The sequence below is a fragment of the Narcine bancroftii genome, chromosome 3 (assembly GCF_036971445.1).
Source record: "Narcine bancroftii isolate sNarBan1 chromosome 3, sNarBan1.hap1, whole genome shotgun sequence".
Classification (NCBI taxonomy): Eukaryota; Metazoa; Chordata; class Chondrichthyes; order Torpediniformes; family Narcinidae; genus Narcine; species Narcine bancroftii.
The window spans coordinates 167132677-167145971 of record NC_091471.1 but is presented as its reverse complement, the minus strand read 5'-3'; the positions used below and the strand labels follow the sequence as shown (position 1 = coordinate 167145971).

The window sequence follows — 13295 nt, the reverse complement described above, 5'->3', positions numbered from 1 at the left end:
CTTCCATGAATCCTTGATTTATCGGACATGTTTTCCATTTGATGAGCAATCCCTTCCAATATTGTAAACACAGAATCCAGTCCAAGGTCCATCACTTCCCCTTGAGGCCTATCTTCTCTGGTCCCAGTCCCCATATATTCTTCCTGTGTTGGTTCCAATAGTGGTGGGGTCTCTTCCTCTTCTGACACAATGATTCCTCTTCCAGCGCGGCTGCGGGTCTGGACACCCGTCGACAGCATGCCGACCTCGTCAGCCTGCCATCTTTCGGGCTCCCCCACAGCCCACACCTTCTCTAATAATTCCCGAACTCGCATTGCACCGCACATTCCCGGAAGAGTCACCAACCGCGCAGGTGCATCTTCCAACGCTACACTGCACGCCCCTAGACCACCAGGCACTACTGCGGGCTCGTGCGTCTGTCTCTGCTTGGCCAATCCGCCTACACATCCGGGCTCATGGGGGCACGAGTCAGGACCGGCCGACCTTGTCACAGAACCGGCGTCATCTTGTGGACGCACGATCGGCGCCGGCGTAATACTCAGCCGAGCAGGGGTCCTTTAAGGGTTGGGAGCTCCAGTTGACGACTCCGTGGCTTCAACTTGGTAGGTAGGCCTCAATTCTTCAACACTTTTATAGGGTAATTTCTTTTGTAACTGAGTTTTTGATTACTTCACATTTGTAGCCATTTCAATCCTCCACTATTCATGTAAATACTATTTTTAACCATTTTTACAAATTTTAAAATCGGGTATTTATAAGTCTAACTGGGGAAAGGTGGAACTGCACGACTTCCCTCTGCGCCATCTTGCATTGGCTATTGAACCGTTAGCTCAGACAATATGATATAGAATGATAAGTTTAAAGGGATGAGAATTGCGGATGATGAATATAAGATTAATTTATTTGTGAATGATGTGTTGGTGTATTTGACAGACCTGGAGCAGTCTTTAAAATATTTACAAGATTGTTTGTTGACATATGGGGAGTTATCTGGATATAAGGTAAACTGGGATAAGAGTGAAATACTACCAGTTGGAGAAGGAGATGATTCAGAATTTAAAAATATTATAAAATTAAAATGATCAGATAGAATTATATCTAGGAGTAATAGTAAATGCAGATTTTCAGTCTTTATATAAATTAAATTATGTTCCTTTATTAAAAAGGATTAAAATGGATTTGATTAAATGGAAAGATCTTCCGTTAACATTAATTGGTCAAGTAAATTGTCTTAAAATGAATATTTTTCCTCGAATCCAATATCTATTTCAGTCGATACCATGTTTACTTTCGAAGGGCTTTTTTCAGAATGAACAAAATGAACAGAGCAGTGCGGGAATTTTTATGGAAGGGGAAATAAGCAGGAGTAGCTTTGCATAAACTTACATGGAAATATGCATTAGGTTGGCTTCAGTTACCTCATTTTCAAAATGAGCTGCTCAGTTCAAATTTGTCAGTAGATTGATGGATATTGATCAAACCCCGAGTTGGGCGAAGGTTGAAATGGCTTGTATTTCTGAAGTTGATGTGCATCTGTTTATATTTAAGTGGAATATGAACTTATTGCGGGAATGTAATATGCCGGTATTAAAACATTTGTTAAAGATATGGGTTAAAGGAAATATGGCTTTAGGATCGAAGGGTAAATTATCAATTCAAACCTTATTACATATTAATCAGCTTATTCCTTTTTCAATGTTCAATAATCATTTAAAGAGATGGAATTCTCAGGGTATAACGATAGTTCAGGACTGTTTTGAAGAAGGTCAATTTCTTTCTTTTAACCAATTGAGAGAGAAATTTGATATATCTAAATTCTTTATTATCATCTCAGAGCTTTGATAAGAGATAATTATGGTAAAGAGATGAATTTACCAAAGGTTGACAAAATTTGAATCTTTGATTTCCCCTATACCAAAGAAAGGCTATATTTTGGATATGTATCAATTGTACAAGAAAGTATGGATAAACCGGAATGGGAGAAATCTAGGACTAAATGGGAAAGTAATTTAACTTATGTTATCCCTCAAGAAAATTGGGAAGTTATGTGTTATGAGAGTGTAACTAAATTGATGAATGTAAGATATGGAATGGTTAATTATAATTTTTTACATCAGTTATATTTGACTCCAGAGAAACTGAAAAAAATATGGATTTAGTAATTTTGACTCTTGTTTTAGATGTGGATTATGTACTGGAATTTTTTTACATGCCATTTGGTCTTGTGTTAAAGTACAACCATTTTGGGAAGGAATTAGTAGGTTGGTTTTGGAAAAATTATTTAAAATTAAATTACTATCAGACCCATCGATTTTTTTTTGGGCTATATGGTCTCTTTGAAGGAATTGGGATTGGATAAATTTCAAATTGCATTTGTATGCTTAGTGTTGTCTGTAGCACGAAAATGTGTAGGTAGTACTTGGAAAGATAATGTGAAGATTAATATAGAATGTTGGCATAATGAATTGAGAGCTTGAATTACTATGGAAAAAATTACATGTAACTTGAATGATAATTATTCCTTTTTTGTTAAAATGTGGTCTTCCTATTAGGAATATATGAATTTGGAAATACTTTGAAATATTGTATATATTCTGTTTTATTTTTTTATTTGGCTCCCCTTAAGTGGGAGGGTTTTTTTAAATACACATATATATATATATATATATATATATATTTTTTTATATATATATATATTTTTTTTTATATATATATATATATATATATATTTATATATATATATATATATATATTTATTTTATATATATATATATATATATATTTATTTTATATATATATATATATATATATATATATATATCTTCTTCTTTGGCTTGGCTTCGCGGACAAAGATTTATGGAGGGGGTAAAAAGTCCACGTCAGCTGCAGGCTCGTTTGTGGCTGACAAGTCCGATGCGGGACAGGCAGACACGGTTGCAGCGGTTGCAGGGGAAAATTGGTTGGTTGGGGTTGGGTGTTGGGTTTTTCCTCCTTTGCCTTTTGTCAGTGAGGTGGGCTCTGCGGTCTTCTTCAAAGGAGGTTGCTGCCCGCCAAACTGTGAGGTGCCAAGATGCACGGTTTGAGGCGTTATCAGCCCACTGGCGGTGGTCAATGTGGCAGGCACCAAGAGATTTCTTTAGGCAGTCCTTGTACCTTTTCTTTGGTGCACCTCTGTCACAGTGGCCAGTGGAGAGCTCGCCATATAACACGATCTTGGGAAGGCGATGGTCCTCCATTCTGGAGACGTGACCCATCCAGCGCAGCTGGATCTTCAGCAGCGTGGACTCGATGCTGTCGACCTCTGCCATCTCGAGTACTTCGACGTTAGGGATGAAAGCGCTCCAATGGATGTTGAGGATGGAGCGGAGACAACACTGGTGGAAGCGTTCTATGTATAAATTGATTTTTTTCTGTTGTTTGATTGTAACTTTTCAAAAATCTTTTAAATAAAGTTTAAAAAAAAAAGAAATAGACATTTTTTTCAGGTTTTATCAAATTCCACAAATCATTCCAAGCTTTCAACATTTCCATTTCTTTCAGATTCAAATTTTATTGATGAACTTTTTAAATTACGATTAGCTCATAAAGGTATAATATCTGCCCTATATTATAAATTATTGAATATGAAAATAATTTCACTAATTGGGATTAAAACTGAATGGGAGAATGATGTTAATATCTCTTTTTCAGACAAAGATTAGATGCCAATTTTGGACTTGATTTACGACTCATCAATGTGCACTAGGCACAGTCTGATTCAGTTCAAAAGTGGCGCATTGAATACATTTTGCGACACCTCTTTGATCCATCTGTTTTGGTCATGCGCTAAATTGCATAAATATTAGACTGATATTTTTAGATCTTTTTCAACCATTTTTGGGATTAATTTGGATCCATGTCGGTAATTGCAATGTTTGGCTTTTCCAGAGACATAAACATAAAACTATCCACTAAATAAAAAGAGGTTTTCGCATTCTCCAATTTACTAGCAAGAAGAGCAATATTGTTAAAGTGGAAAGAGAAGTTTTGACCTACTGTCACAAATATCAAAATTTCTTTTGATAGGACCTGGGGTCCATATATGGCTTACTTTCACAATTGGACTAATTAGGTGCGATGAAGGTTGTAACTGGACGTGCTTTGTTTGGCTCTCCCAAGGCCGTTGTTTGATGTTATCTCAACTTATAATATGAATTACAACATTGGTTGGCATTGGGTTAGATTTTTTACTTTCCCTTTTTTTCTCTTTCTTTACCTCTTGTACTTTCTTTACCTCTTTACTTCTTGTACATATTCATTTGAGGCTTAAATCAAAGTACTATTGTCACTAATATGCTATTATCTTAAATGTGTAAAAGTCTCAATGCAATGGATTTATATGAAAATAACTTTAAAAGAAAAAGAAAAAGAATACCATGAGATGGGTGATGGGTGAATGAACTGGTTGCATATTTTATCAAATGTAAAGAAATGAGATTTGCAATCAAACATTTGCATCCTCAAATTAATCAATCAGCCTATAGAGCATTTAAAGTGACTTTATCTAATAGTAACTTGCTTTATTTTCTTTATCCCAGCTTTATGCAATACCGTGGTTTCTCACAATGTTTACACGTAAGTAAAACTTTGAAAAATTTCTGATCAAAATCAATCTAGAGTTATGAATGTTGATTACCAAACAAGAATATTATCTGTTGATTGAATTTGAATTTTGAAAAACAACAATCAGTCTATAGGTGGAGATTAAATTTTTTTATTAATGAAAAGGTCAGATTTCTGTTCTTTTATGAGACAACATATACAATTATTTTGTGATACTAATTTGCATTCAACAGAGGACATGTTTATAATTTGGGATGCATTAAAAGCTTATTTAAGAGGACAAATTATAAGCTATTCTTAAAAAGGAATATATGAAGTATATAGATAAATTGGAAGAGGAAATTCAAAAATCATCTTTTGAGGATAAATATAGGTTTAGTCAATAAAAAAACTACAATATAATACAATGAATAGAGAAAATGATATTACAGTCTAAGCAGAAATATTATGAATTAGGGGAACTAACACAAAAAGTTTTAGCTTGGCAATTAAAAGCAGAACAATCTTCCAGAACAATTAATGCAATACAACAGAATAACAATGAAGTGACATAAACCAAAAAAAAATTAATGGATGTATTTAAGGAATTTTATGAAAACTTATATACACCTGAATCATTACATGATGAGGAGGCTATAGATGAATATTTGTCACAATTGTTATTACCAAATTTAACTCAAGAAGGTAAAGATAATTTAGATAGTCCTTTCACTGAAGAAGAGGTTTATGATGCACTTAGTAGTGTACAAAATAATAAATCTCCAGGAAAGGATGGGTTCCCCAGTAGCATTTTATAAAGAATTTAAATATTTATTGATTTCATTATTTATGAAAGTAGTAGAACAAGCTTTTGAACAATATGGTCTACGGCGATAATTATAGTCATACCTAAAAAAGATAGAGATCCATTAAAACTAGCTTCACATAGACCTATATCTTTATTGACTGTTGATTATAAAATTATAACAAAAGTATTAGTGAATAGAATTAATAATTATCTTCCTGAATTGATAAATATGGATTAGGCAGGTTTTTGTCAAAAATAGACAAACATTGGAAAATATTGTAAGGTATTAAGTATAATTCATCTAGCTCAGATGAAAGAGGATTTAAGTGTTATAGTAGCTTTAGATGCAGAAAAGGCCTTCAACAGGTTAGAATGGGATTTTTTGTTTAAGGTTCTAAGTAAATTTGGCTTTGGTGTAAATTTTATAAAATGGATTAAGGAACTATATAGAAATTGAAAAGCTAAGGTGATAACAAATGGACAGATATCTCAATCTTTTAATTTAACTAGATCTAGTAGAAAGGGATGTCCTTTATCACCAGCTTTGTTTGCTTTAGCTATAGAACTTCTTGCACAAAAAATTTGAGATGATTGCCAGTTGAAAGGGTTTGAGATAAATCAGACTAAACATAAAATTAGTTTATTTGCTGATGACTAATTCGTTTATTTAACTCAACTGCAATTATCATTGCCAAGACTTTATAGTCAGTTGTCAGAATATGGGAAAATCTCAGGGTATAAAATAAATTGGGATAAAAGTGAAGTAATGGAATTGGTAAAAGGAGACAATGTCAACAAAATGGTCAATTTAAATGGATAGATAAGATTAAATATTTAGGTATATGTATTGATAATAAGTTGAAAAATATATGTAAATTAAACTATATTCTAATATTTAAAAAGAAAAATGAAGATTTAAAGAGATGGGTAAATTTACCTATTACATGAATTGGGAGAATTAATTGTATTAAAATTAATATTTTTCCAATAATTCAATATTTATTTCAAACTTTACCTATATTGGAACCTCAAATATACACACAAAAATAAGTACAGATATTTATATATACATATATAATTTTACACACATACACACACACACACATACACACACACACACACACACACACACACACACATATATAAATATATATATATACCCACAGACTCATATATATATACTCATATATATACCCACAGACTCATATATATACCCACTCATATATATACCCACAGACTCATATATACAACATATATATATATACATACACACATACACACACACATTTCTATATATACAGCTGTATGTATATATACATATACACATATATAGTGTATATATCAATATATATATCAATCTATACATATATCTATATATATACACACATGTATATGTACACGTGTACAAATATATATTTGTGTGCATATCTGTATGTACAGTACATATATTCACACACACTATACAAACCATATATATATTATATATATACATACACATCAAAACAACAATAGATGCATCTTTAGAAAGTTTAATTTAAAAGAATGTGAGTTGAAACATGGGTTATTGTGCTTGTGTCAAGTGTCGTTTAATGTTCTCTTTTTGCTCAGATATGGTACTTTTTTTCCATTGCCCTTGAACATCTCCATCAATCTATTATCTGAACTTGGACTGATGATAATGATGTTGCACAATTCAGTTGGTTTAGGAGAATCAATGAAATTAATTTTTATCAGGTTGAAATTGAAATTACAACAGCATATTAAAGGATTAACCATATAACCATATAACCATATAAGCACAGAAAAGGCCAGTTCGGCCCTACTAGTCCATGCCGTAACAAATCCCCACCCTCCTAGTCCCACTGACCAGCACCCGGTCCATACCCATCCAGTCCTCTCCTCTCCATGTAACTATCCAGTCTTTCCTTAAATGTAACCAATGATCCTGCCTCAACCACATATGTCAGAAGCTCATTCCACATCCCTACCTTTGCGTAAAGAAATTTCCCCTCATGTTCCCTTTATACTTTTCCCCCTTCAATCTTAAACCATGCCCTCTAGTTTGAATCTCCCCCACTCTTAATTGAAAAAGCCTATCCACATTTACTCTGTCTGTCCCTTTTAAAATCTTAAACACCTCTGTCAAGACCCCCTCAATCTTCTACGCTCCAGAGAAAAAAGCCCTAGTCTGCACAACCTTTCCCAAAAACTCAAACCTTGAAATCCTGTCAACATTCTCGTGAACCTTCTCTGCACTCTCTCTATTTTGTTTATATTTTTCCTATAATTTGGTGACCAAAACTGTACACAGTACTCCAAATTTGGTCTCACCAATGCCTTGTACAATTTCTTCATGGCCTCCCTACTCTTGAATTCAATACTCCGATTTATGAAAGGTAACATTCCAAATGCCTTCTTCACCACACCATCTACCTGAGTATCAGCCTTGAGGGTGCTATTTACCATAATTCCTAAATCCCTTTGTAGCTCTGCACATCTCAATAGCCTACCATTTAATGCATATGACCTATTTAGATTTGCCTTTCCAAAATGTAACACCTCACACTTATCTGTATTAAATTCCATCAGCTATTTCTCAGCCCACACCTCCAGCCTTCCTAAATCACCTTTTAATCTATGGTAATCTTCCTCACTGTCCACAACACCACCAATCTTTGTATCATCCGCAAACTTGCTTATCCAATTCTCCACCCCTATTTCCAGATCGTTAATATATATAGCAAACAATAGTGGACCCAGGACCGATCCCTGAGGAACTCCACTAGTCACCGGCCTCCAATTGGACAAACAATTTGCTACCACTACTCTCTGACACCTCCCATCCAACCATTGCTGAATCCATTTCACTACCTCCTCATTTATACCTAATGCCTCCACCTTTTTTCCTAACCTCCTGTGGGGAACTTTGTCAAAAGCTTTACTAAAATCTAAATAGACAACATCCACAGCTTTCCCTTCATCAACCTTTTTTGTAACCCCCTCGAAAAACTCAATCAAGTTTGTCAAGCATGATCTACCCCTGACAAAACCATGCTGATTACTCCCTAGCAATCCCTGTACCTCCAAATAATTGTAAATACCATCCCTCAGAACACTTTCCATCAACTTGCCCACCACAGACGTCAGACTCACGGGCCTCCAATCCTTTGGCACTACCCCCGTGGCCAGTGACATCCTAAATATCTCTGTTAATGGCCTCACTATCTGTCCACTAGCCTCCCTGAGTGTCCTTGGGAATATTTTGTCCGGTCCCGGAGATTTATCCACCTTTATCTTTTTCAACACAGCCATCACTACCTCCTCGGTTATCCTTATATGCTTCATTACCTCCCCACTATTTTTCTTTACCTCAACTGGTTCAATATTTTTTTCCCTAGTGAATACCGAGGCAAAGAAATCATTCAAAATTTCCCCCATTTCCTCTGACTTCTCACTCAGCCTACCCTCGCTATCTACAAGGGGTCCAATTTTATCCCTCACTATTCTTTTACTTTTAATGTACCTATAGAAACCCTTTGGATTTATTTTTACTCTGTCTGCCAAAGCCTCTTCGTGCCTTTTTTGGGCCTTTCTAATTTCTTTCTTAAGATTCCTTCTACACTCCTTGTAGTCCTCCTTCAAATTCTCAGCTCTCTGCTCTTTATACCTCTTGTACACCTCCCTCTTTCTCCTAACCAAATTTCCAATATTCTTCGAAAACCAAGCCTCCCTATGACTTCCAGCCTTTCCTTTGATCCTCACTGGGACATATCTACTCTGTACCCTCAAAATTTCTTTTTTGAATATCCTCCATTTTTCATTTACATCCTTACCTGAAAATATCCTGTCCCACTCAATACTCCCCAAATCCCTTCTTATTCCTTCAAAATTTGCTCTTCTCCAATCCATAACCTCAACTTTAAGCCCCTCCTTGCTCTTCCCTAAAACTACCCTAAAACTAACAGAGTTATGATCACGAGACCCAATTTGTTCTCCAACATTAATGTCCGATACCTGACCTAGCTCATTCCCTAACAGGAGATCCAGTATTACACCATCCCGAGTCGGTTCTTCTACTAATTGATTTAGAAAACAATCTTGAACACATTTAACGAACTCTAGCCCATCCAGCCCTCTAACTGTATGGGTATCCCAATCAATGTGAAGGAATTTAAAATCTCCCATGATCACTACCTTATGATTCTCACACATATAAGTTATCTCCCTACAGATTTGTTCCTCTAATTTTCTTGGCCCATTTGGTGGTCTATAATACACCCCTATTAGCACCCTCATGCCTCCTTCGCCCCTCAATTCCACCCAAACAGCCTCACTGGATGATCCCTCCAGACCATCCTGCTACCTCACATAGTCAGTTAGCAAACTTGTTAATCCACTAAATTCTCCTAATTAAAGCCAAGGCAACAGAAAAATAACTTCAATATTGACAAGAGAACAAGTATTAATACAGCAAAATACCCATAATCTGGCACCTACGAGGATCGCTGATGTCTGATATGGGAATTTTCCGGTTGACTGAAACTCACTCTTACAATACCTAATACACTTGCACTAAGAATACACCATTTAAAAGGCAAAAGACAGTGCAAATGTAATTTGAAAGAAAATAAGTATTGTAGTCTTTAATTATGTAAAATTCACTTTAATCATGTAATTCCCATAATTTACAAAATTTAAATTCAAATACCGGTCTCTAGCACTGTAACAGAGTTGCATTAGCCACTACGCTAACCATGCTGTCGTCATAATGAACCCCCTCCCTCAAGTTTACAGATAAAGTCTTACTAATATAATAAAAATAAAGCCACTTTCTAGGCAGTGATAGAGAGGCACTTTGGGAGAGTCACTACAGTGGTAAGCAGCATCAACTAACTCTTCATCCCAGTGGCCGGTCAGACCCTTTGCACAACTCGACTCACTTCCATGCCAGTGTCCCTGTCAGGCCTTCTGTGCAACCAGACACCTCCAAGCAAGTGTCCCAGTCAGGCCCTTGATGCACCTTCCTTGCATTGACAACCGAACTCACCTCCACGCAAGTGGCACGTGCATTGAGAGGCATTGTCCATTCAGCAGTTCAAACCTGCGCATATCCACTGAAGTCTCAGTGCTCCCCCACGGGGTCCATCTGCCCAGTCTTATTAATTTGAAACTATTTATTTATTTAATTCCTCACTTTTTTTTTTAGTTTCCGATTCATTGAATGCCAAGTAATGGGGATTTTATTGTAATTTTCTGTAACTCAGATGAACTTTTCAAACAAATGTAGCATAATGAGTACAATTAATTCTGTGCTTCTCACTAAGTGGCTTATTGTGGTTTATTAACCTATTGTTACTGTGTTCAACTTTCTGACCATTTCTGCAGATGTGTTTCCTTTGCATAAGATCTTTCACCTATGGGACACGCTACTTCTGGGCAATTCTTCGTTCCCATTCTGTATAGGAGTAGCCATTCTTCAACAGTTGCGAGACAGACTATTGGCCAATGGATTCAATGAATGCATTCTACTGTTTTCAGATTTACCAGGTAAAGAACTCCTGGAGATTTGGTAGTGTGTGATAATCTATGATACTGTACCAGAGGGAAGATGCACAAATATGTACTCAATTATTTGGTTGCACTGTAGCATTCATGATACGTGAGGATGGAGAAGAATGACACGCACACCAAGCCTTGAAGTTGAGAATGGTTTATAGCACTGTCCATCGTGCTTATATGGGCCCCAGGTGCTGACGTCAGGGCACCGCTTCATTGGAGCTCCAGCCTGGGATTGGCCGGCATTCCTGCCACAGTTTACTGTGGTAGGCCACCTGGGACAACGACTGGTGTCACCCTCAGGTCCGCGCAGTCGCCACATTTGTCGGCCAGTTTTTTGGGCCGGTCTGCATCTCTGTGCACAGGCCACTACATGACCCCCACCACCCCCAGAACCGACGATCAGACCATTGTCTGTTGACTTGGGCGGTCTGCCTCTGTGTTGCAGGGGAGGAGTGGAGACCGGCTCGTTACATCTAAGTATACCAGTTTCAGGCAGTTGATGTGAGGATGAAAATGGATCTGTTGACCCTGAGGGGCTTGTAAGGCCCCTTGTAGTAAGGGTGGACGGCGTTCAGCCATTCGCACGAACACATACTGACAAATTTTTAAGTCCCTAGGGATGTTATGTTTGGGCTGGCGGTGAGGTTGGGGACCAGGGAACCCAGTTTTTGCTGGAGCTTCTCAAGGGTGGCCGCGGGGTCTTCCAGGCAATTGATGGAGACCAGGAACTCCCCCAGAATGATTAAAGGTGCGCTGTAGACCATCTCCACTACCGAGACATTGAAGTCTTCCTTCAGCACGGCACGAATCCCCAGCAGGACCCACAGCAGTTCGTCCACCCAGTTGGGACCCTTGAGCTGGGCCATCAAGGCTGTCTTTAGGTGCCTGTGAAATTGTTTCACCAACCCATTGGCCTGAGGGTGGTACACCATGGTGTGGTAGAGCTGTGTCCCCAGGAAGTTAGCCAGCACTGCCCAGAGCCCAGAAGTAAATTGGGCCCCTCTGGCTGAGGTTAGGTGCTCTGGGACCCCGAATCTGGATACCCATGTGTTGATGAGTGCCCTGGCACGGGTAGTATCAGCCAACGGGACCACCTCAGGCCACCCCGTGCAGCGGTCAACCATGCTAAGTAGTTATCTCACCCCACTGGAAACTGGAAGTGGCCTCACTATATCAATATATATATATATATATATATATATATATGGCTGAACCTACACCACGCTGGTTCAAAAGTCTGTGTGGACACTTTCGTGTGAGACTTCATTTTTGAGGACCGGCAGTGCATACAGGCCTTAGCCCACTGGCTAACCTGCCTCTGAAGTCCATGCCACACAAACCTGCTAGCCACTAACTTGACGGTGGCTCATATGGCCTGATGTGCCAGGTTGTGTATGGCGTTGAAAAACTGGAACCTCCACGCAGCTGGGACAATCTCCATCAAATGCTGGTGGAGATGTCGCACAGGATTGTCAGTTTACCTGGGCCGATGGGGACGTCTTCCACCCTGACACTGGAGATCGGTGCCTTATACATGGGGATCTCAGGGTCCTGCTGCTGCGCTTTGGTGAGGGCCACATAGTCAACCCCCGGGACAGGGAGTTGACTGACTCGATTGCGGGGATGACAGAGTGTTGGCTACAACATTGCTTTTTCCCGTACTATGTTGTATGTCCATGGTAAATTCAGACACGTAGGACAAGTGTCTTTGCTGCTGGGCTGACCACAGATCAGATACCTTATGGAAGGTGAAGGTCAGCAGCTTGTGATCGGTGAAGACCTTGAATTGCCAACCTTCCAAAAAGCAATTAAAGTGTCTGACCACCAGGTACTGTGTCAGTAGCTCTCGGTCAAAGGTGCTATATTTGAACTCTGGGGGGTGGAGGTGTCTTCAGAAAAAGGCCAGAAGTTGCCACTGGCCTTCAATGAGCTGCTCTAGTATGCCTCCTGCCGCTCTGCTGGAGTCATCGACTGCCAGACCAGAAGGTGCCTCTGGTCTGGGGTGGATCAGTGGGTGGTGTTAGCTAGCGTGTTTTTGGCTTTTTGGAATGTCCTTGAAGACTCATTATCCCAGGTAATGTCCTTTGACTTGCTCACCATTCGCGCTAAGAGGGGACACATGACAGTATGAATCTGTGGTAAAAGTTTATAATACCAGCGAATTCCTGTAACCCCTTAACTGTTCATGGCTTGTCGAGGCTCCAGACTGCCTCGACCTTCTTGGGGAGGGATGTTGCCCCATGTTTGTTTATTCTATGCCCCAGGAAATCAATAGTGCCTAGGATGAATTGGCATTTCGCAGGGCTAATTGTCAAACTAAATTCACTCAATTGGGTGCACAGTTGTC

General features: G+C 38.4%; 1 protein-coding gene across 4 annotated transcripts in view; it reads left to right on the top strand.

Annotated features, from left to right (window-relative positions):
* The window catches only part of tbck (TBC1 domain containing kinase), a 278142-nt gene that overhangs the window by 163400 nt on the left and 101447 nt on the right, over positions 1–13295 (top strand). For all 4 annotated transcript variants that reach the window (XM_069925750.1, XM_069925752.1, XM_069925751.1 and 1 more), the window contains 2 exons: positions 4578–4614; positions 10775–10936. In XM_069925750.1, coding sequence (XP_069781851.1) covers positions 4578–4614; positions 10775–10936 — 199 coding nt within the window. The remainder of the gene's footprint in view (positions 1–4577; positions 4615–10774; positions 10937–13295) is intronic.